Source organism: Ammospiza caudacuta, chromosome 4, assembly GCF_027887145.1.
Source record: "Ammospiza caudacuta isolate bAmmCau1 chromosome 4, bAmmCau1.pri, whole genome shotgun sequence".
Taxonomy (NCBI): Eukaryota; Metazoa; Chordata; class Aves; order Passeriformes; family Passerellidae; genus Ammospiza; species Ammospiza caudacuta.
Window position 1 is genome coordinate 3,491,506 of NC_080596.1, and position 23,802 is coordinate 3,515,307.

The window sequence follows — 23,802 nt, forward strand, 5'->3', positions numbered from 1 at the left end:
ACCTTTCTCATCTTTCAGAAAAAGCTACAAATCATAATTTCCTAGAATATGTGTATCACCCTTGAAGCATCAGTATCTACATGCTTCCAGGCATTGTCAAGGGTTTTTTCTTTGGCTCAGAGAAACAAAGAAATGGAAGCTTGATCCACTCAGGTCAAAGAAAGGCTCCTCCCACACTGTTGCTACAGTTTATGTTTTCCAGTCACAGAATCAAAACTCATCATCATCTTCTCTAGAAATGACCCTATTGCATTTTCACAAAGACTCAGATCTTCCCTGCACCAGCAGTAGGCAATTATCTAATTTGTCACAGGCTAATAATTTGAATTTCTTGACCTCCGGAAAAGATTGCAGAGCTATTCTAAAGTTCAGCTTTAGAGCAGTGCCATTTAGAAGATTTGGCCATGCTCTTTGTACTTTAAATGCTTTTTCACCACATCTGCAGCTACACAGTGTACAAAGGAAAAAATTACTTAAATATCTGCTATTTGCATGGTCAAAAAAAAATGTCAGTAGGCAGTCCAGTTGTTCCCAGATTTTTCTCTTCATAAAACAGAATGGAAAAAAAATTGCTGTAGAGCTACAGCAATGATCTATTATAATTTCTGTCACTGCAACAAAGCAGAATTTCAACTCATGAATAAAGAGCAGGAGAAAAGCCAAAGAATATTTCTCCCTCATTTCGACTGTGCTAATACTCAAGTACTTGTTTTCATCCCTGTTTTGACCATACATGACTTTAAGTCTTATACACACACAATGATGTGAAAAGATTTATAATTAGATGCAATTTTTGTGTCATAGAAGCATGAGCTCCTCTCTCTCAAATACCTCTTTGCACAGTTTATCCCCTTTTTATTATGCCTGACAATTTATTTCCAGTCTCTATACATTTTGCCTCCTTGTTTACAGTGACAGAAGATAACTCATGTTTTCACAGACTGTTCTCCTGCTGGGCAGAAGAGCTGCTGGTCTCTTTGCAGGTGATGTACCAACACAAATCAGAGGTGACTAAATATCCTACCAATCCTGTTCCATATTATTCTGCATTTCTGTGACAGTACAGTGAGACATATCATTGAGAAAATGAACATAAAATAAGCTCATGCATAAAGCAGTGACATTTACTTATTGTTTCTCTAATTGGTATCTTTTGCAAATCTCAGGATAGGAGAGCACAGGTGTAAAGGGAAGGCTGAAAGTTGGCACACTGAGAAGCTATTTCTGAACTCACTCCTAGAACAAAGCACATCATCACTGAAGAGGTGACACATCATTTTCTGTCAACACCAACCAACACAATGCTTTCATCTTTTAGAATCACCCTTCTGAAAAAACATCACGTAATTGTAAACAGCAGAGAGAATTTATCTTTGCTGAAGGAGGTTATGTAAATTGGAAATCTGTCAAGAATTTACATACCAAAAGGTATGACTGCATTGTGAAAAATATAACACTTTTGGACTTAAATTTAGCCTTTAAACTGAAGGCAGCACTGTTGACAGAGCTTTAAATCCCATCAGAGCTGTGAAACAGTATTTGCTTCACAAATTAGAAGACAGATTAGAGCATTAATGACCAAGAGCCACCCAAACCAATTTACACTAGAGACCCATGAAGTAAAAAAAAAACAGTCTCAGCTACTCTGAGAGCAAAATACAAGTGAAAGATTCGTAAAATCTTCTGGGCAACACACTTCTTGAGGTACAACGTACCGTCCTGGTTTCAAACTTTTGCTCCCTTAAAGCTGCAGTTAAAAAGATGTGAAATGGCTCCAGGTTGCTAAGCCAAAGAGAAGCACTGCTGAGGTACCACACTCACCTGATGTAATATCATGGCTTATCCCCTCCACAGAAATTGTAGCATTTGCAATTGGATTGCCCTGAAGATCTTTAACAAACCCCTTCACTCCTCGATGAATCTAAAATAAATAAGGTCACCAACAAATGGTAAATAAAAAATTCTTAAGAAAAGATGGTGTTTTCTGGCAATGGATTATATCTATTGATATATCTAACAAAGCATGGTATGAATCCCACAATCTACAGGCTGACCACTATCAATGATAAATACTAAATATCATAATGGAAAAGGGAATGAAGAGGAAAATAATTCAGCAAGTAGTTATAATAATATATCTATTCAATGCAAGTAATTCTCAGAAATACACAGCAAGTAATAATACATGTAAACATTGACTTGCAAATCTTTGTCATATTGGGAATTAATGAATGCACAGAAAAGCTTTGAAAGAGCAGCCTACAGAAACATTTTTTTTAAAGTTTCATCAACTGTAAGAATGCAGAGCTAATGACATTATTTCTTAAAGGTGAAACATTAGCAAAGTAAATGCACTTTGAAGTCACTTGCACTTCAGTGGGCAATCCCTCTGTGAGGTGCTTGAGCTTTCTATTGCACACCCCAAACATGCAGTTCTGTGAGCTGGGACCACAGAGAGTCAAACATTCCCTCCTGGGCTGTGGGAGAAGGGCACTGGTGGGTCATGTCCTTCTCCTTCGTGCTCCAGGTAACAGCCCCAGCAGCAGCTAATCCGTCTGCTCCCACTATTTATGAAATTAAAATATGACCTCAGTGTGCAGAGGGACCAGTGTATCTCAAGCACAGCCTGAAAGCAAACTCCTCAGAAGCAAGAGACTGAGGATCAACTGCCTTTTCTTCTCCAGAAACAGGGAACTCAGTGCTGGGGATGAGGGGATGTTGGGAACCTCTGTGGAGATGCACCTCACTGTGAGCCTGGAAACAAAGCAGCAAAGCGCTGTGAAGTTCAGGCTTCTCTCTGATTCCATGTCCTTTGAAAAGGCTTGTAGATCCCAAGTTTTATTTTGAGATACTGATGTTGCCCTTTATGAACCTATATGGTGCATTCAGCTGCACCATAATTCAGCTGACAGATTCAGTTCAGATTCCTGTAACACACTCTGGGAGAAGCCTCAGAAAAGCAGAAATTACATATTTGCACTGTCCCCAGCACTCCCAGGGGAGCTGGAGCATAGACCTGGTCATCTTATCCTGCAAGAAGATAAAAACCAATGCCAAAGAGATCATCTGAACTTCAAGGATAAAGCTGGTAGCTCTGCAGGAGCAAAGGAAGTTGGCAAAATAGTATCTTATACATGAGCAATTTTGAAAATGCAGTGACAACACAGCTTTCCATGAGTCAGAGAAAATCAACCCCTAGGCAGGGGAGCCGAACAATTTTAGATGGATTCCATAAAGAATGGGTAAAAACCTGCAGGACAAGTACAGCTTTTCCCTTAGCCTACAGATAATGTTTTAACAGAACAGTATAACACTTCAAATATTCAAATATTTCAGGTTTCTGGCTAACTGAAGCATTTCTGAATTAAATCCTTAAAGAAATGAATGTATTAATTGATGGGCTGTGCTAATAAAGTGTGTTCCTCATTTCACAATCGCAGGTGTGCAACCACTAATGATATCAGATTTATTTGTAATTTTTAACTACAATATTCAGACTTCAGAAATTCTCTATGGTCTAATCCAGCTGCCCAGGTTCCTGTACATGCACAGAATGATCCTTCCCACATCAGCAAACACACTGGAATATCTGCAGAGGGCAATCCATCTCTCTGAGCACACACACCAGCACTGGGGCAGTCAGTCATAGATGATGGAGATTTGTATTTTTTTTGCATTGAGGAACCCAACACAAATAATTTAAGTCAAATGTCTGCAACAGTTTAAGTAGGGTGAGAAGGATTCCATACTGTAAATGCATCTATCTTTTCCACTCTTCTTCCACTTATATAGAAATATCACACAGGATTTATTACCACAGAGACAAATAAGAATTAAAGCAACATCTGGATTAATATGGTATTTTGAATTAGATATTCACAAAGCACAAAGTTTAGAAGCTTTATGCACAATAGCTGGTTTTGCCATCCTCTTCTCTGTTACCTGCTCAATGTAATTTATAAGAGAGTTCTTGTTGTCCTCCCAGTAGCCCTTCAGAGTTTCTTCAGGTGGGAATTTTTCACAGCTCAGCTCCACTGTGATTTCAAAGCAGTTGCTGCTGAGGTAATTGAAATCCTGCATTCCTGCAATGCCAGAAAAGAGAGGCAGTGATGCATTTTGTGTTACTCTGAAGTAAGTAAGGGGGGACACATGAAATACTGGGACTACTAAGAAAAGAACAGTTATTAATACAATTGATGCAGCTCCAATCCATCTGTTTAATTTTGAATTCAGAAGCTTTAAATCAGAGAAACCAATAGGACAAATAATTCCAGAATACATTTTCTTGCCAGGGAAAGTTTAAAAAGGCCTTGATAAATAGGCTGTATACTTCTACTTGATGCTGTACGTGACCAGTATACTATTAACTCACACATTTTTGGATAGCCGACATATAAATTACATTTCTTCTCTTTGGGAAAGAAAATTATTTTAGACTATGGTTAAAATATTTCCATATTAAAAAAACAACCAAAAAAGATGCTCACCTTGTAAGCCAAGAAGAATGACAATTAATTATAAAGCAAACTAAACATAATAAAGTGACATTGAAAAAAAGATTTATAAAGATGGGTCAAAAATGTGTTGAGATTTTCTGAAATTATAACATTTTACATGGAAAACATTTCCTTGTCAAGATTTGCTGCATAGATTCAATCATCTGCATAGATTTCAAATATTCTCCACCAAAAAAATACAAAATAAAACTTCCTATAAAATGTATTTATACTAAAATTTTTCTATGGATGGGGTTTCTCCAACTAAATGCCTCTGCAAAATCAATATTAGCTAGCTTTTGAAAGAGAGGAGAAGCATCACTATAAATGCAACTTTAATAATTGAAATTTTAAAACATAAGTAGTTTTAAATAATAGTTTTGCTTAAATTGGTCAACCAAAACAGAAGGAGGTTTCCAGGTTTTTGTAGCTGGATCAACCAGCTGGAGAGGGACAGTGGCCATCCCCAGGAGGGTGATAAATATATGTTTTGCAGAAGCTGATGAAGGACCATCCCTCCCCTCCCCAGTCTGTCTAGCTAACAGCGTCAGTCTGTCGCAGACATTTCTTCACAGAAATCCTTTCTTTCGGATTTCTGCATCTTCTGGAGGCCAGAGGCCTCAGAAGGGAAGGTAAACAATTATTATCAGCTGCTGTGGAATGTAATAGGATGCACCTTGATTGGCTCTTGCTTCTTGTTAATAATTAAGGGCCAATCACAAAGTGTAAGCCAGGGACTCAGTCCTTGGGCACAACTTTGTTGTGGAATTCTTTCTATCTGTTCTGAGCCTAGCCTAGCAGCTCTGCAAACCTTCTCTTCTTTATTCTATTTAGTATAGTTATAATGTATTATATGATATATAAATAAATTCAGCCTTCTGATTCAAGAAACAAGATTCACCGTCTCTCTCTCACCAGCAGCGACCCACTCAGGCGCGGTAATGTCAGTGGATTCTCAAATGGAGGCCTGAAAAGAAAGCAGCCACCAAGCTTTTTGAGCAGCCCCATGGAGGTCATTGAGGGATTCAGGAGTGTTCCTAGCACAGCTTGTTCATGCAGCTCTGTGTTCCCCCATGCAAGCTGCATATGAGACCTGAGGCACTTTACTGAGCACCAGAGCTGCTCATGGGTCCACAACTGCCCAGAGCTGGTGTCACATCCCAAAGAGAACCCCAAGGATGGCAAACACTGAGTCAGGCGGGATTTAGCCAGCACACTAAGGTGAAGAGACTCTTTTCTGCCAACCAGGCAACAAGACTCCCAACTACTGACAGGCACAGGGATTTTTCTGACTGCTAAAAGAATCTTTTTCTTTCTAACCCTTTTTTTTTTTTTTTTTTAGAAGAATGAGGACACTGAAGGCAAAGGCTCCTGGGAGGGATGGAGGGATGGCTCTGATGTTCCAGCAGGCAGAACTCTTAGATGGTCCATTCAGCAATACACAGCAAGAGAGCAGTGGAGTCATGAGTAAAATCCTGACAGCAGGGCTGACTATCATATATCTGTTCTGGACACTAGATAATGCTGCTTTTGCTGATTTTTGTACTTCTTCTAAAAGACAGAAAGAATGCATGAAGAGGAGAACAGGGAGCCGAAGGGCACAATGTAATTTTACTGTAGTGACAGTAATTCTGGACCATTACTGTTCCAATTCTCAGAAAATTTCTCTTTCCTCCCAAAGTATTACTCAGGGATGCCCTAGTTTCTCAAGAACAGAAAAAAGAAGCAATATATTTTTCAGTTTTGCACACAATGTCCATATCCTATAGTTTATTTCCCAGGGCCTGGCCTTGCCCAAGGTTTATGTGCTGCTCCTGAAAAAATTCATCCTTTGCATCTCTGAGACAGAGAATGGGATGAAGCTGGCCAAGATCCCAACTACAGCCTATCACATGTGCAATCTGGAGTGCATTGGGCTGTGCACTCTTTACCTCCCTATTCACAATGGTGATTAGGTGCAATACACAAGAAACCAAAACATTTCTAAAGATTTATCGAATATTGCAGCAGCTTTGCTGCCCCTGGTCAAGTCCCTGAAGTGCCCTATCCATGGCATGTATCACATGCATGTACATCATCACGCTCCCAAAGCCTCCCACTGTGACCAAGTGCAGCACTGACTTTCTCACACTTTAACAGGAACTGCCCTCTGAAGATCAGAGAGGCTTAGATACATCAGATATAACTGAGATTCAACAATGAATGCCCTTTATTGCTGACCATGAGTAGGACTTTGAAACTGAGAACACAAAAAGTTCTCTGTTGCACTGCTCCAGTGGCTGAGAGACTATAGTGTCTTTATGTTACTGCTTACAAAAGTAAGCTTAGAATACAGGAAAAAACCTAATTTCTTCAGGTTTTAATAAAGGAACACCAAGCTTCATAAATGAAGTGGAATGCAGGGTGTGCCCCTGGTATCCAGGCATCAAAATTACTTAAGGCTTTGAGCTGCAAGCTACAGCACTAAGTTAGATCAGCTTCTTCACATAGAAAAGACCTTTAGCAGGACAGGATGTACTTGAGTGGGGAGAACACGAATGCTTCCTACATTAGTGCTTAGCAAAATCCTAAAAATCCCTAACACTGCTGGCAAAACTGGTAATCCAAGTTAGGAATTAGTTGAGTGCCAAGGGTGATTTGAGAGTACCTGAAAATTAAAAAAAGACACTAAAACAATAGCCTAATGGTACAGCAAAGTAAGCTGCTTTGAAAAGTTATTTTTGCAATGACATGAATCTGATTAGACTCAGGTGACTCTGTAATGACAGAAAAAGCAGAGCAGGCATGTGGCTAGGTAGTAATTGATTACTATTTGTTCTTCTCATTTTTGCTTCCAGATAGGTAGTCTACACAAAGGATACGTTAAAAAGTCATTAAGGATGTTGAAAAGTTATACAGTCAGCAGCTAAGAAAATGCCAAAAATTAAAGCTGTTTCTGCAAATTTAGTTTGGCTTTCCTGCACATGAGTGAAATCATTAATTACATGCTGATACAGAGAAGGCCTCCATTAAAAACATAGTGGTTTTTGTGTACAAACTTCTTTCTCCCCAGAGTCTGATGGCTAAAAGAGCCATTCCTGAGCACAGAAGATGACCTCTTTGCCTTGGCTTGCTGTCTCTGAAAAACCTCCATGGATCAGCTGATTACAGATGACAACTACTACAAGTGTAACAGCACCATGGCCTCAGCCCTGGCACAAAGGTGCTCTTGGGAGAAAATTTTCTCTGTACCCCTGCTCTGCAGACAGAAGTAACTGCCAAACAGTAATGTTGAGAAAAACCTAACAAAAAGTGTAATTAAGAGAGAGAAGAAAAAGTCAAATATTCCTCTACGTCATCCACCCTCTCCACCCAAAAAGCCAGAAAGGGGAATTGCCACCTTGCATGAGGTTGGTGAGGAAATCCTGAGGTCAGACAAAAGGGAAGGGCAGAGCATGAATGCAATGGAGGGCTCCTCCTTACTTCCAGTTAGAGCAAAGGACTATCACCAGATGTCTCTGCCACAGATGTTCAGCCTTCCTATTGAAAGAATGCAGGTATTCAGAAAGCCATGAAAAGCAAGCCACAGTGACATGAGAGCCATCCACACACCACCCCTGCAGACTGAAGAACCAGTGGAGATGGCTACTGGCCCACCTGTCTTTTACAGAAGGTACAAGGCCATGAGGGTCAATTATATGGCAAAGAATTGATGTTGCACAACTGGGGCATCATAATGAGCTCTGTAGGGCAACAGCATCTATAGTAATTAATTCAAATGAAAAATCATCCTTTCCTACTGTCAAAGGCAGAACCTAGGAGATGGCCAGGGATGGGCCAGAAAATGGGCAGGAGTGGATACTGGAGCTGTGTTTGGTGCAGAAAGGAATCTTCAGTAGAAGAGTGAGAAAGGAAGGGAAAAGGGGAAAGTGGGGTACAAAAGCCCAAAGGAGCCCAAGGGTGCAAAGGTAGAGAAGTACCAGCTTAGCTCCAACAGGAGCCGATGCAATGGAGACAAGGCCTTCAGTTTCTTTTGATATATTCCTAACTCTGGTAAGGATGTGCAGTGGAATACTTCCCCTAAAACAACATAAATGGCTTTTCAACAGTTTATGCTGCTGCTAACTTTGAGTTCATTGCCATATGGACAGCAAAAGAGCACGGAGACCATCCATAACTGAATTGCCACATTTTGTGTTTTAGATGGAACTTTTAGTATTAAAACTTCCCAGAAAATTTTCACTTGAACTGAGCAGTGTTTAGTCATTTTCCTTAGCACTAGCCATAGAAAGAGCAGAACTGTTCTCACTGAATTATATTTGTTTTTTTAAGTCAGCAAACACCACCACAGAGGTTTTGTTCAAAAGTCGCAGCTTGCCAGATGATTTCTGCACTTGAAAAAAAAAACCCAAACCAATAACAGATTCAATCTGTATGGTCCGAAGTATGTTGTTGTCTCTCTATTTTTTATTAGTTGCATCGTATTAGGATGAGAGATCCTGCTTAGCACTAGCATTCCTGCCTATTAACAAATATGAGAAAAAGAAAGGCCTCACTTGGGAAATTAGCAATCTAGCTTAAAATAAGTTCCAAAAAGAGGAAATGAAATTTCCAAAGACTTTCTCCAATGGAAAAATGTGTCTTTGCCATACGCCGTTTAATCAGAATCAAAGTATTTCATCAAAACAATGGAAAAACTGCTTTTCATAGCATTTTCTTAAGGAAAAATCACTGAAGTTAAATATATCTACATTTATATATATAATATTTAATATTTCATTAAGCTAAATTTAAACTGATTTAAACAAATTTTAACTATTTTTATATTTTATATTTTAACTGTTTATATTAATATTTTTTCAGCTTTTGCAAACTTCAGTTTTCAAGTTTTAATGGTTCCAAGAACTTTTTCAAGAATTTCAATGGTTCCAATTCAAAGTCTGAAAAGCCTCACACAAAGAGATATTTTGAGGTTTTAGTTGCATTCGGAAATGTCAGTATTTTACTTCATACTCAGCCCCTGATGATCACTGGCTGTGTGAGCACTAGCAGTTGTTCTGTTTCTAATTTCTTCACAGGAGTTTAAATATTTTCTTCTTTTAGTACCACCTTACTGTAAGAGAAGCAGAGTTAGGCTACCACTTAGGCTGTCTAATGCTTTGAGAGATTCCTATTCACTTCAGGTAAAAATTTAAAATTCATTCAGAGACTGTAATTGAATATCAAGAGAAAAGCAAAGAATTAAACAGTTATGTGTGTTCAAGGTTATCCAGCATAAATCAACAAAGCCAAATAACAGGCAAATCACTCCAACACAAGCTGGCTCAGAAATCTTCAGCTCAGTTTTCATTCCAAGTTGAGCAGAGGAAGAACACTCCAAGATTTAGATATCCCAAGACCTATTTGGCTCAGTTTACAAATATATCAAAATTCTTAATAGAAAGGAATAAAATGTTTCATTTGAATTAAATGTCTCATTTCATGCTCCTCTTCTGGACTTCTGGAAAATTAGTCTGGACATGCCTGCAGTAGCCCTGCTGCTCCTCTGAGCACAGAAGGCTCTACCAAAGCCTTGGAAAACAGCACCTGGGCAGGAATCAGACACTAACCAACCCACAAAGCATGGAGATGCAAATGCAAGCATCTTCATGGCTGGTTTTGTTGCCATTAAAATCCACAGCCAAACTCCCATTTCCTATGACATTCCAAAATCAGGCAACCAGGCTCCCCTGCTTCCTTCAGCTTGGATGCCATCATTGTTGAGGTTCAAATGAGCCAATAGCCTGCTCTATTGAGGATTTGTCAGGGGATTTTTCACTCTTTTCTTCTTAACCCCTCCCCGCCAAAAAAAACTCTCCTAATATTTCATGACAGCAGAGCTATCACTTGCCCACTGTAGAACTATTAAATTTGCAATGACCTGGAGCCTGAAGAAACGCTGTAGAAAAAGCCATAAAAAGGAGTATTTTAATAGTTATCACTGAGAGCTTTATCAGACTTTATAGATGTGGTGAGTGATCAGCCTTTGATTTAGCCTCAACCAGACCAAAAGTTGTGGATAACATAACTCAAGGCCAGAATGAGCAGTGACACGGACTGCTGTAGGTGGGCTCACCTCCTGGGACGCTGTACCATGCACCACCATTAGTTGTCCCATCCACAAAGCTGCTGTCATCATCATTTTTACGGCACGGTGGTCGGTTCGGGTCAGACATGGCAGGGTTAAAGGAAGAATAACTGCGAGCCAGGCTTTGAAAAATAGCATCATCAGGGCAGGAGCTGTACTCATGAGCACTGCCTAGGGAGGAGAAAAATCCCAGGAACAAGAACTATTAAAAGGGCAGTCATAGTGACTAGGCTCACAATTTAGATCATCAGCACTGCACAGCAGAACTGTGCCTGAAAATTCTGTGTACACAGGGAAATGTCCCACAGCATCACAAGTTAACATGGCATTATCTTTTTAATGTTAACATTTCCTCATTACTTCAGCAATTATTGCCCTATTGTTAAAGTGGCTCATCACAAGAGTCTCAATATTTATGAAAATACTACTTTAAAAGTGCACTGCAAAACCTAAGCTATTCTAGGCTTTAGATATTTTTAGAAGAACACATAGTTCAAAAACACAGATTTCTCCCTAAAGAGTTTAATAGTTGGATATTAGAAGAATTTGCAATTAAAACGCAATAAAGTCAACTGAAAGAAGAGAATCACAAACAATATAATTTCATGAAACTTTGGTCATGCGTTCATCCCATAGTAGCATAAAAAACCAAACTAATATTGCTGTATACTTTATGATTACATCTATGCCACAATGTGATCCTTTTTATAAGGGACCAATACTGAAAACAGTGATAGCTGTTTCTGTCAGCACACTACTGCTTTCAGAAATTCATTTTTTACAGGTGCAAGAAACCTTAACCTAGATACATCTTTCTCACTTCATTTAAACAGGGTACAAACAACCCCAGCTAATTTAAGAGCTAAGCTGCCTTGATTAGTATATCTGAGGGACTATTATTCCCTCAGGCGTTACATCACTTTTGTACTGAAACAATCATCTTCAAAACTAGAAAATATGGTCATACAGTGACTAGCTTTAATCACGTGATTAGCATGATAAAATAAGTCATCATAATGCAATGACTACAAATAACTTTTTTTTTTTTCCAATTTTTATATGGTTTTGCAGTGTTTTATGGTTTCGCTTGCACGGTTTATAAAGTGAAATAAGTACAGAATGAAGTTTCTATCTCCTACTATTTCCTGCTAACTTCTATTTACATACCACTCCGAGTCTCGTCATAAGGATAGTTTGCAACAAGGTCTCCTCCATGAAGATTGGCAGAGAGCACAAAGGGAATATCCATAATCCAGTGAATGACACCCTTTGTTTCAGGAGCAAGCTACAACAGAATAGCATTACCAGCAGTTACAAATCAATAATCCAATGTAGAAACATTCAATTAAATGCAGTGGGCTTAATTATTACCACATAAACTCTGCAAGACAGTTAGGTGAACAGCAATTTTATTCTGGCTCCAGAGAAAAATAAGTCTAGTCCTTACATTAGATTTATAATTATATTAATTGGATTAATATAAGTCCAAAACTGGTGTCAGCTATCTCAGAATGAGACTACAAAAAAAGCAATCTCAATCTTTTACTTCTTCCTATTATGGATAAAAAAGCCTACTCAATTTTAAACAAAGGAATATAAAATATTTTTTTTTTAATGTTGGTGCAGTTTTTTCTCTGCATGGAAGGTAAAATTACTTTATTAATATTTTGAATTTGAAGCCAGAACACAGCTATTAAGGCCACAGTCCTATGGTTCTGCAGTCACAACAGTCAGTTTTCTAGAACTTCCTCTGGGGGTAAACACAAGAAGATAAAACTCCCTCCAGATATACAGCTGCATATTCAAGGCCTAAACTTAACAAAAATGCATGTGTTATATGCGGGAATAGCTATCTGGCTAGCAATATAATTAAGCACAATACACAAGTGAATTTCTAGCAATAGTAAAAATGCAGAATATTTGGAAAATCAGCTTAAAATCAAGAGAGAAGGCGATACAAAAAAAATTATAAAATACCTTTTGACTGAGGAATTGTCTAAGGATTAAGACGGATCAAAAGAGTATACTACAGCAATCCGTTTTGAGGAAACAAATCAAGAAGCATCAGATGGATAAATTTAACAAAATGAAGAAAATATTCAGAACAACATGAACAATAAAGAGCTCTTAGGGGTCACTACTGTTTGCTTACATAAAAGGAAGAGATGGGCATGTCAGTGACCCAACATTCAGCCCCTACTTACCTTGGGATTCTGGTCCACAGCTTTTTTCATGTTCTTCAGAAGATGGTTGTTAGGGCCACCTTCTTTCTCGTTAATATAAACTATTCTATCAAGATCGGGGAAATTTCGGTTCAGATCTATCCCCTGGGCATTGCTTCGACCAACAAACCAGTCTTTCAGCTCACCAGGCTGAATGAGGAAAGGTAACACAAAGAGAAGGGAGATGAGTAGATACAGGAGAATGGCACACTTGGACTAAGGATGAGTAAAATTACCAGCAGTATCAGATTTTTCAGTGCCAGGGGTGTCTCCCCACAAGATTTGGCTTTTCCCCATTGCCTCATGCCCTGACTGTGAATTACAGATCTCATTGTAGCGAGAGTCACAACACCTGTAGGCTTATCTGGAAGCCAAAGGAACGTTTGCATTTGTTTCAAGCTCCTCTAAATAACTTCCAGAGTAAAGAAGGATCTTAAGCTTTACTTGAATCTTTTATTGTGTCTGGCAGCCTTGTTCACTGAAATGGTAGCCATTAGAATTTTTGCAAAATTATTTCTTTAAACTGATTCTCTAAAACAAGTTTTGGATTTCATTAAGGAAATGCTTTCAGAATGCATAGTTTTTCCTAGCTTCTCTCTGTAAGCTGTCAGTACTCTTTAATGTAGGTTAAGTTTGGTTACTGATTTTAATTTGGGGTATACTGAATATACTGTCATACTCTGTGTACAGGATCAAGATATTCTAAATTAGAACAGCAGTACTAAATAGAGTCTTATAATATTTAAATTTTAATCGTTTAAATTTTAAGGCAACCATATAAAAGCAGGTGTACTTTGGCTAAGGAGAAAAAGTTTCAAAAAATATTATGAGCCTCTAGAGAGAGAGAGATTTCAAAGCAGTAAAATGCCACATCAATCTGAAGACAGCTTCTGCTTCACTGCCACGAGAGGGAGATGTACGACCGAATATAAAGAGTCTGTGCATATTTTTAAAGACTTCATGAGAATCAGTTTAATAAAGATCTTAATAAGGTTTGACTTATTTAATCATAAACAGAGAACTTGAGAACTTTCAACATTTCAATATTAATTCAAAAAATAAATATACCTTGTAAGCAAGGAAATTCTTATTTTTGTTTATAACAAAATACAGAATCTGTATTTTGACCAGAATCTGTATAACAGGGTTAGTATTTGACTTTCATTTGCTAATTATGCATTAATACATTATATGTTTCTTGACTGAGTCATCGCCCTAAAATGTATTCTAAATTTTCTTGACTAATACCTTAATTAAAGTATTTCATGCATGAAATTAGGAATCAAAAGTAATTAATGTTATTAAGATGGCTCATAATGCTTGTTGTTTGGGGACTAAGCTCGTGAACATGAATAATTTTTTTAGGTGCATTTGCATGGGAGTTTCCTAAAAGAAAACAAACTTGCACTTTTCTAGAACTTTTGAAACATCATTTATTACTAGGAATCATTTATTTATTATTTAGGAAGTTAAGTCTTTAGATGTAGTTCAATCAGTGAACTTAGTGACAGAATATGCATGAAACATAAGCATAATTATATTTTTAAATCACAGGAGAGAAGGCTACTTGTTGAAAAGTCAAGCATAAATCCTCCTTGTTAAACATAACAAGCCTACAGTACTATTCGGAAATACTTTGGTTTTGTTGTTCCATCCAACAATTGCCACCAGGAGTCCATGTATCTGTAAAACTGTTAGTCCAAGAGCCATTATGGTAAAGCTGGCAGACACTGATAGGTATTCTTACACACAGAGCCTTACAAACCTGGGATGCTGCCTTCTCAAAGCCATCTGGGTTCAAAGATGGCATGATATGGATACGTGTGCTATGGATCAAGTTGATAATAGTATCGTTTCCTTTCTGGTATTCATTACACAGGTACTGCGCCAAGAAGATGAGCAACTCCCTTCCAACAGCTTCATTCCCATGCATATTCCCAACATATTTAAATTCTGGCTCTCCTGCAAGAAAAAGAAGAACATGTCTTAGAACAACATATAAAAATCACCCACGGACCGGATCACGCAGCGCCCCTCAGATATGGGTATGACTATTACTACAGCTGGGCATGGCATCCCCAGGAAGCTTCAAAACTCCTTCTAAACCATGGCTTAACAAATGCTAATTAATATTCAGCTCTTTGCCAAAGGCAGAGTGAGAGCAACAGAGGACAACACAGTGTGCCAAAATAAATGCTAAGCACCAACATTAGCACTGCTACTGTGGAGATCTAATGCAGTTGATGCATCAATACTACAAAAGCGTGTCTTGATTACTAAGTTTTAAAATATATAAACTGGCACTAGCAGGGCTCCTTACCTTAACTGTTCCCTCCAAGATTAGGTAAAGCTTATTCTACTACACATGCATTAAACTGCAATTCTTTCATGAAAGCAAGGCCACAACCAGCTGTTGATCGCAGTGATTGAAAAATGTTACTCAGCAGGTGTTTTAAATATTCACTCAGACTTCACGGGCCAAGTGCAAAACCTAACTCATAAAATCAACAATTTCCATTTAACATTCTAATAAACAGAATTAAATACCATGCTTAAATATTCCATACAAATAACCTATATTTAATGCTTATGTGTATATTTAATGTAAATTTTGTACATATTACATAACCATGCAATACACATATTAAATGTGTAATATATATATATATATGTTGTAGAACATATAGAATGTGTAACAAATAGATATTCTCTGTATAAAAAAAAATCCAATATTCCCAATTGCTAAACATTATCATTCTTATGACCATGGACATGAAAACCACACAACATATGTCTTTTGGAGCAGTGAAGAACTTGCCTATTAAAAGACTACATTTTGGGCTCTCATTCCAGAGAGGTTTTAGTGTACATATAAATGTGTACATATAAACAAGATCAAGAGGAACTAAAATGAGGAATATGCTGTTTTCTAGGTCGAAGCTCCTTTTCTCTTATACTTTTCATTTGGAAATGTAGTTCTGTTGTAACTGCTTTAATCAAACATTCAGTTAACTGTAGACTCTGGAAAGTCTTCAACCACACTTTGTGATAGCCTTTAGCACTATTAAAGGGGCAAATTCAAGGCAGGAAAAATGTTACACAAACAACACCTAAGTAATTGCTAATCAAGCATGCAGCCATATCTACTTACAACCCTTCAGTCTGTGTTCATTAACCTTAATCCAGTGATAAGATGCTAGCACATACAGTGCTATTAATACCACAGCTTTCCTTCCAGCTAAATTGGTTTTATAAATATGGATTCATCTCTGAAATGTTTTGCTAGACAGGTTTAAAAGTTTCCTAATTTGTGTGAAGCAGTTTCACTTTATCTGACAGACAGAACACCATTACTGTGACTAAACCCCTTCATTTCCTCTTTTTGCATTGAGATCCTATTTACTGTTTCTTTCTATCTGCTAATACCAGGGAATGCAAGAGCTTTAATCAACAAGAGTAATCAGACCATGCAATCAACCTGATCCCATAAAACAGATGGATCTGTATAATGAAATATGCAACACTGCACATCACACAAACTCAGAATACTCACACACATGTACACTGGCATGTTACTTATGGGGAAAATGCTTCACAAGTTAACAGGCAAAATTGTTACTCCCCTAAATACCACCACAGCTGCATTTTGCACCTGTGCTTTTCCCCAAGACATACCTAAGGAAGCCTGAAGGAGAAACTTTTTCTTCTGATTCCCAGACCTGTGCATTAATCTCCCACTTTCCCACCCACTTGAATTTTACAGGCCTGGTTCAAATGAGTAGAGAAACATATGTTTCCCATAGGGTATTACTGGGCCTTCCCCCAAAGCAATCATCAACAGTGTTTGTAAGGGCTCATGGAAACAGTCACACGGGGTCCACAGTGAGCCAAGAGTACAGCTTTGGATCTTCAGTAGTAATGACCCATCCCAAATAAGCCAGGAAGATGTACTGAGTCACTGGAAATATAGAAAGTGTTTCCTATGAGAAGTGATTGAAGAGATCAGCCCCATTTTCCTTAGGTCAAACATACCAATCATCATGTCACAGAGGGCTTGGTCAGGAGAACAGTACTTCCCAACACCACAAACAGGGGACTGATTTTCAGTGAAAGGAAGCAATGACAGCTTCTGGGGTGATAAAGAAAAATTACACAACTCAGAACACAAAATGTGAAACCAGTATTCAAAGAATCCTCTTAGCAATGAGGTGTCAGCACAATTCATAAGTTTTGCTGGCAAATCAAGAGTTAAAGATTAAAGTATCGAAAAGCAAATGTAAAAAGAATGAAAAGGAAAAGATAACAGAAAACTGAATAACATTTGAAGCCCTGCTTCAAAATGTAAATTCCGTATTTATATTTTATCTCCCTTGGGCATTTTCTTATCCCAGTCTTTGAAGCCAAGAAACCCATCTCCCATCCATCCTCTGGCTGCAGAAGACAAGGATGCCTGGTCCACACCTGTCCACACCTTGGTTAGCCCCCAGCCCAAACACTTTCTTAATTCTAGGCACAGCAAGCAAATAAACACTGTGTTTCTTCTCAATATAAGTACTGAATGTCATACTGTATCCAAAAATCTTAGGAAAACTCATTCATTTGATCAGTGCAATGCAGCCAGCATTCCACATCCACTACTGCACCAGAAAGAACCAGCTGCTGCTGCTGCTCCTCCACTGCATGTGCTTACAGACCCCTCAAAAGCCAAGGGTGCCAGCAATCAGCTCATTGAACCTTAGCACTTCATGGTTTCCCTGGTCCAGTCATAGAATATGTCCTGCCACACCACTTCCACAAGGTTCAGCCTTCTCTGGAGAACAGCCCAGGCCATGAAGGAAACAGCCTCTGGGTCACCTGTTGCCAGCACGCTGCTCAGCCAGAGGAAGAGCTGCTCTTGCCATTAATCCTTCATGAGCCATTTAATGCAGACCTTAATCACCCTTTGTAAGGTTCCATAACTGCAATTACCTCAAAGATTTTTTTTTTTAAATTAAAAGATTCTGTAAGTGTCAATTTGACGAAGAACTTTTAAATGGTGTCTTCAACCAGTAGAAAAACTTCTCTGCCACTGCAGAACTGGAAGTGGCTTTAAAGAAGATGCTTGAAGAAATAATAGCTGCCTTTTCTCATTTCTTTGACCCCCACAGAAAAGAGATTGTTTTCATGGATTCCCAGGGTCTAAGATAAAATAAACACAAAGGAACATTTACATTGTCCGAATATTTAAAATTCTTCTTTAATGAATTTTATTAATTTTCTGACGATATATCTTGACAAATGATAGCCTGTCATTCCCAGCAGAAAAAGTATGTCTTGCAAACAATGTATGGCATTTATAAATGCTTACACCTCATTTCAGCTCAGAGCTAATTTCAGATACAGAGATTTGTGATAATGACTGAATTCTAACATAAGAAATGAAATGCAGCAATCAGGTTTGTAAATATCTTAGTCATTCTGGTGAAACCTAAGGCACCACACCATTATGGCTCTTAGAAGGCTTTTACATCCTTCTTAGACTATATGTGGTATACTCATTACAACCGATGAACAATTGAGGAAAAAAGTATTTTAAAATGTCATGCTTTTCTGGTGCCTGGCAAACATTGGGAATGTCACCATTCCCCTCTGCAGTGACTGTCAGCAAAGGTCTTCCACAGTTTCCTAGGAACAGCTTGTACATCGTTAATGCCAGACAGGTCATCCAATTAACAGTGACTAACCACTGCCATTTTCAGGTCAGGCTGTATTTGTACAGTAAAGACAGTAATTTTCTAAAACAGAGGGACAAAAAGTTTGCCACCTACTAATTATATACCCTACGAGTCAAGGCAACGTCATGCTACCAGCCACAGTCTAATGTCAAGCGGTTAGCCTGAAAATGTACAGTATTTCACTTGTGGAACTGCAAGCCATATGGGAGAAAAACAATTAAGTCCCAGGAAGTTTAAGTGCTTAAGGAACTCTTTTGCAAACCAGCCTCAGATATCCTTAAAAATTTGAGTCCTTCTGCTGTCCTGTATTTATTACAGAAAAGCCAAAAACATTCCTAACATAACAAATTTAGTGTTTCTGATTACTTACAGTTGCTTGTCATTTTTAATATGGCAACCAGCAAACTTCTCTTGTAGATAACTGGCAGAAGAAATCTCAGAACCTCATTGGCAAGAAATTTATTCATTAAATGTTATTGAAGACTTTTTTACACTCCAAATTTTTATTAGCATTTTAAAGAGAAAGAAATTATCTGGAGATCAACTACATGGAAAACCAAAGATTATAAAATGAGTTTCTCCTTCAAATATGAAAAAAGTGAGTAAAATAAATGAAGATGCAAGATAGAAAAGTGAACAAATTAGAAAATTTAGATTTCGAATACCCTGTAAAATAAATGTCTTCAATCTGCCTCGTAACAGCATTTCAATGTAAATGTTGATCTCCCCAGTTTGTGGAGAAAATGGCATTGAAAGACAGAGCCACAATGCGGTATTAGTTTCCTAATCACTGGATAGGCCTTATGTAAACTTAGGACAACATTTATTAAGATGGTAGCATCAGCCTAACCTTGCTGAACAAGAAACTACTGGAAGTTTCACAGATGGACTACATGAAAGCAGAAACAGGTCAACAGTCAACACCAAAGTTTTACGAAAAAAATAATATTTCCCTGTCTTGCCACTAGCTGCTGGAAAACACACTGGAAGAAAATAAGATGAAAAGAAGGATCTTTTGGCAACCTCTTGTTTTAAAAAAAACACATGTACTTTTAACAGCTATGATTTAAAATCAGTTTCAAGCTCTTTCTGGAAATTTTCATAATTACTTGAACACTATTGCTTAAAATCAAAGTTAACAATAAAATCTGTACAACAGATTAAACTTTGAGTGAAAGCTCACAAGCTGCAGCTGTTTCTGCTGGCCTTGACATAAAAATTAAGATGCAATCTCCATTCTACTGAGTACAAAGCTTGTGAGCTGGGCTTCAAACTAGGATCTTACGTGCCCTTGCATTGCAAATGAAATTCTCCAGACAGATTACCTCATGCCCAAGACAGCTATTTCCACCACAAAAGTTCTGGATGACTCAGTGCTTTCCCCAGGTTTCCAACATCCCACTCTCACCCTGGCAGCTACAGGACTTGGCACAGCCTCCCACAAAAAGTGGGCAAAGCATCTGCTCAGCTCCTGCAGTCCCCACCTACAGCTCTTTGCTGGCACATCCCTGTGATCTTTCCACAATATGCTGCACTTGCACTCAAGTGTTGCACAATGCAGCACTGCATCCAGCCTTGTGGGGAAAGCCCACCTGCTTTACCACAGAATACAACAATTTTTGCCAACTAGGTTGGTGTTACTGCTCACAAACTGATGGTTCCATCCAATACAGGTGGGGATGATTCTTTAAATCATAACAAACAGCTTGTAAAGGAAAACAAGTTTATTTATTTAATCAAACACTTTTAACTTAGCAAGAAACACTGAAATGTGAGATAAAAAACCCCCTCATTTTATGTAAATGTGTTAAAAAGGCCTCTCAAGTTCAAAGCAGATTTTAAAAATCATCAGAACTTTAGAAGCAATAAATAACCTTCTACATCTGGATTAACCAAGTTGGTTTTATAACAGATTGCATTTCTTCTGCCCTAAGAAAACTAAATAAGAGTTTGCATTTACAGAATTCCTTAGTGTTACAGCAGCAAGTATTGTTAGCTCAGCACTGAAGACAAAGCTCCTAAAAAACCAAACATGAAATTGGTTTTCACCCCTACCAGTCTGTGAACCATCCTTACCAGTCTGTGGCAGAGCACAAAACAGGGGTTTTTGCCTACCAGTTTCTGCTCTCACTGCTAGGAAAAAACACAGACCAAAACAGACCCTGGCATTCTTTGTAAAGGACACTGGCACTACAAAGATGCCATGAGTAACTGTCCGCAGTGGTGCTGCCTCTGGGATGTAACAGATTCATCTCTTCCATTGTGCTCAGTAGGAGAGGAGGATTTTCCATTTATAACAAGTGAATTTTCATTTCAAAAGCACTCACTATATCCCTCAAGTTTTAGTTGGCAGACAGAGCAAAGATTTTTGTTATTTTCAGTCTATCATTTTATCATTGAAATAAACCCAGTTATGAGCAAGTTGACACATAATTTAGACATGTATTCATGATGGTTCCTCATCAAGTTCACTTTAACAAGCTCTCTCTCTTCAGCAAACTCTAGAATCAGCTTTTTCACTTCAGCTACAAAGGTACTTTGCCAGTTATTACAGCACTTCAAAAGGACCAAGCTCAACTATCTCATTCCTTTTGCATGTAACAACTATGTGGGGAATTTCAAAGCTAAGCTAGTTCAAACGCCTGCTTCCAGCAGGAGATACATTTGGGCTCTGCTTTTCCTCATCCTCATTTCATGAGAAATAAAGAGAAGAAATAAAAATCAGAAAAAACCCACAACATTTATATCTAGATTCCAGACTCTCAAGTTAAAGAGCTGGGCGCGAATGCTGGACAAATAATCAAAATAATGAAAATAAGGTCTCCCTTATTAATGGAAACAAACAGGGGAAAAGTCAATGAAAACATGTCAATAATTCTTTTTCAGTAAATTATACAGGCCAAATTAAACATTGTTATGTAGGTTTAGATTAGAAGAAATTATTTTCTGTGAGGATGGTGAGGCACTGGCACAGGTTGCCCAGAGAAGCTGGGGATGCCCAATCCCTGGAAGTGCTCAAGGCCAGGCTGGATGGAGCTGTGAGCAACCTGTCCAGTGTAAGGATCCATGCCCACATCAGGGGAGCTGGAACTAGATGATCTTTAAGGCTCCTTGAAACCTAAACCATCCTGTGATTCCCCTGCCACAGAGGTGGGCAAAAACACCGAAGTGCAGCCAAGAGCTTGTGCAGCAGCAACTTCCAAGCTGGAAATGAAGAACATTGTGATTTTCCCAGCAGTGCCCAGAGCATACAGCAAATCTGAAAAGAGCTGAGGGAGTAAAGTCAGGCCAGGGCTCCTCCTCTGCAGCATCATTCCCCAGAACTCACTGCAAAGCCATTTTCCAGGAGGAAAGCAAGCTTGGGCAGCATTCAGGGCTGCACTGCCTTGGGCCCTGGGCTGCACCAGCATGTGAGAGGGAAGCACAGAGCTCATCTTCACCCAGCAAAACTCCCTGCATTGCTCTCTCCATAGAGGAGAGCTATTTCTGACTGAAAAGTACCACAATTTCTGTCACAAGGATGTTCTGAGTCCTTGGGAAATATATTTTCTCGGCTTGAGAGGAGTAAGAAATAACTAGTGGCAAGCCTCCAGACTTGTTTCCTGGATTTCCAGGAGCCTTCCTGAGGCATCACAGTGGCACTTGTTACTCCACCAAGGCTCCTGGTACTGGACGTTCCTTCTTGATTGGTAACTGGAACATTCTTTTATTTCACTGCTATTTTGTCACAATCTGACACTGTGTGAAAAAACCCTTGGGCTGCAGAGCTGTTATTCAGGCTGATGATGCTGAAGTGCATTGGTCATTGCTAACAGAGGGAAAGGGATAAAATTTTCCCAAAAATGTACCCCTCCAACAAGTCTCTTGTGTAGACACCACGTTACAAAATAACAGTTCTTTTGCACTGGCATATTTATTCAGCTTCCCTTGTTCAGATGAGCCTGAATATTTACTGATCTTACCTTCTTTGATTATTGGCCATGGAAGTTACAGAAAGTGTTATAAAGTGACCTTTTATAAAAATGACAGAAGGACAGAGGCAAAGTGCAGAACTTAATTATGCTGTTAATTTGCTCCTTTGTGGGGGAAAAAAATGAAAAATTGACTTGTGAGAAGTCTTTGACTAACAGGGACATCATTTACACCAGAACACAGCCAACCTGATTTATATCAATATTCTTACAAACCAATAGATACCCAGGTAGCTTCTTTTAGCCTTAAAAATTATTTTATTATCATGCTTTTGATATAAATAATTTCTAACAGAGTTCTGTCGTTTCAAATGCTGGGAAGGGAGGGGGGGGGGGGGAATGGATTCCAGAAAAAATACATCTGCATTGTAACCTTAAAAACCTGGCAAACTCTGTGAAACCCTGCTAGGAAAGTGTCTGATTTTAGCAGCTAATGCTCTCTCAAGTTTCTGCATTTAAGGTAAGAAGCCTGTATGATAACCAGCAGTAAATCACAATTGTACTTGTGCTTCAGACAGGAGTGGTTAAATCATGTTAGTATAAAGCAGAAGAAAATGAAGGTTAAATGGGTAGAGAGTGATCAACACTGGTAGAGTAACACTACATATCCAAACACTGCAATACTGGCTCCAGAAATTTTCAATGTTATGTGAAAATTTTAAAGAAAAAATTGGTATTGTACTTTACTTTAATAATTTATTTACAGTCAGTCGGTAGAAATGCAGACCTGTATGCTTGGAGAAGGTCTGTCTGTTCACACTCACATATGTTTGAAATATGGATACTCTTTAAAAAATGCCCCTCACATCATCTTACACAATAAAAAGCAAAGCAAACAAGCTATTATTCCTCCTAGCAAGACAGTGTAATAGTTTAAGGAGAGGAAGCTAAACCGGTGCAGAGACTAATAAAATCAACCTTCCTGCGTAAGAGGAAGAAGTGAATCATACAACAGATTCATGACTCAATAGTAATGATGGAGATAACTGAACCAGACAAATCCTATGTCTCCACAGTAGATGTGAGCGGATCCAGAAGGCTTTCAGGAGATGTTTTGCCTTTAAATAAGGGAGCTCCAGACAAAAAAAAATCACATATGGACATTGACCCTGACACTGCAAAGCACAGTACAGCTGTATAACTGAGACACAGAATAGTCCTCCTGAGGTGGAAATGGTTAACAAAAAAAATCTGTAATGGCTTTTAGGTCTGCTCAGAGCACACACTGCAGTGTCCTAAAAGCAGGTGTTTTTCCTCATATAGGGAACAAATGTAATGCTTTCTATTTTCTCA

General features: G+C 38.5%; 1 protein-coding gene across 1 annotated transcript in view; it reads right to left on the reverse strand.

The window, feature by feature from the left end:
• CPE (carboxypeptidase E) overlaps positions 1–23,802 on the reverse strand; it is a 57,646-nt gene that overhangs the window by 4,635 nt on the left and 29,209 nt on the right. The window contains exons 2-7 of the mRNA XM_058803785.1: positions 14,590–14,786; positions 12,807–12,974; positions 11,770–11,887; positions 10,591–10,773; positions 3,943–4,082; positions 1,822–1,921 (exon numbers count right to left, since the gene is read on the reverse strand). Of these exons, the coding sequence (XP_058659768.1) occupies positions 1,822–1,921; positions 3,943–4,082; positions 10,591–10,773; positions 11,770–11,887; positions 12,807–12,974; positions 14,590–14,786 (906 nt within the window). The remainder of the gene's footprint in view (positions 1–1,821; positions 1,922–3,942; positions 4,083–10,590; positions 10,774–11,769; positions 11,888–12,806; positions 12,975–14,589; positions 14,787–23,802) is intronic.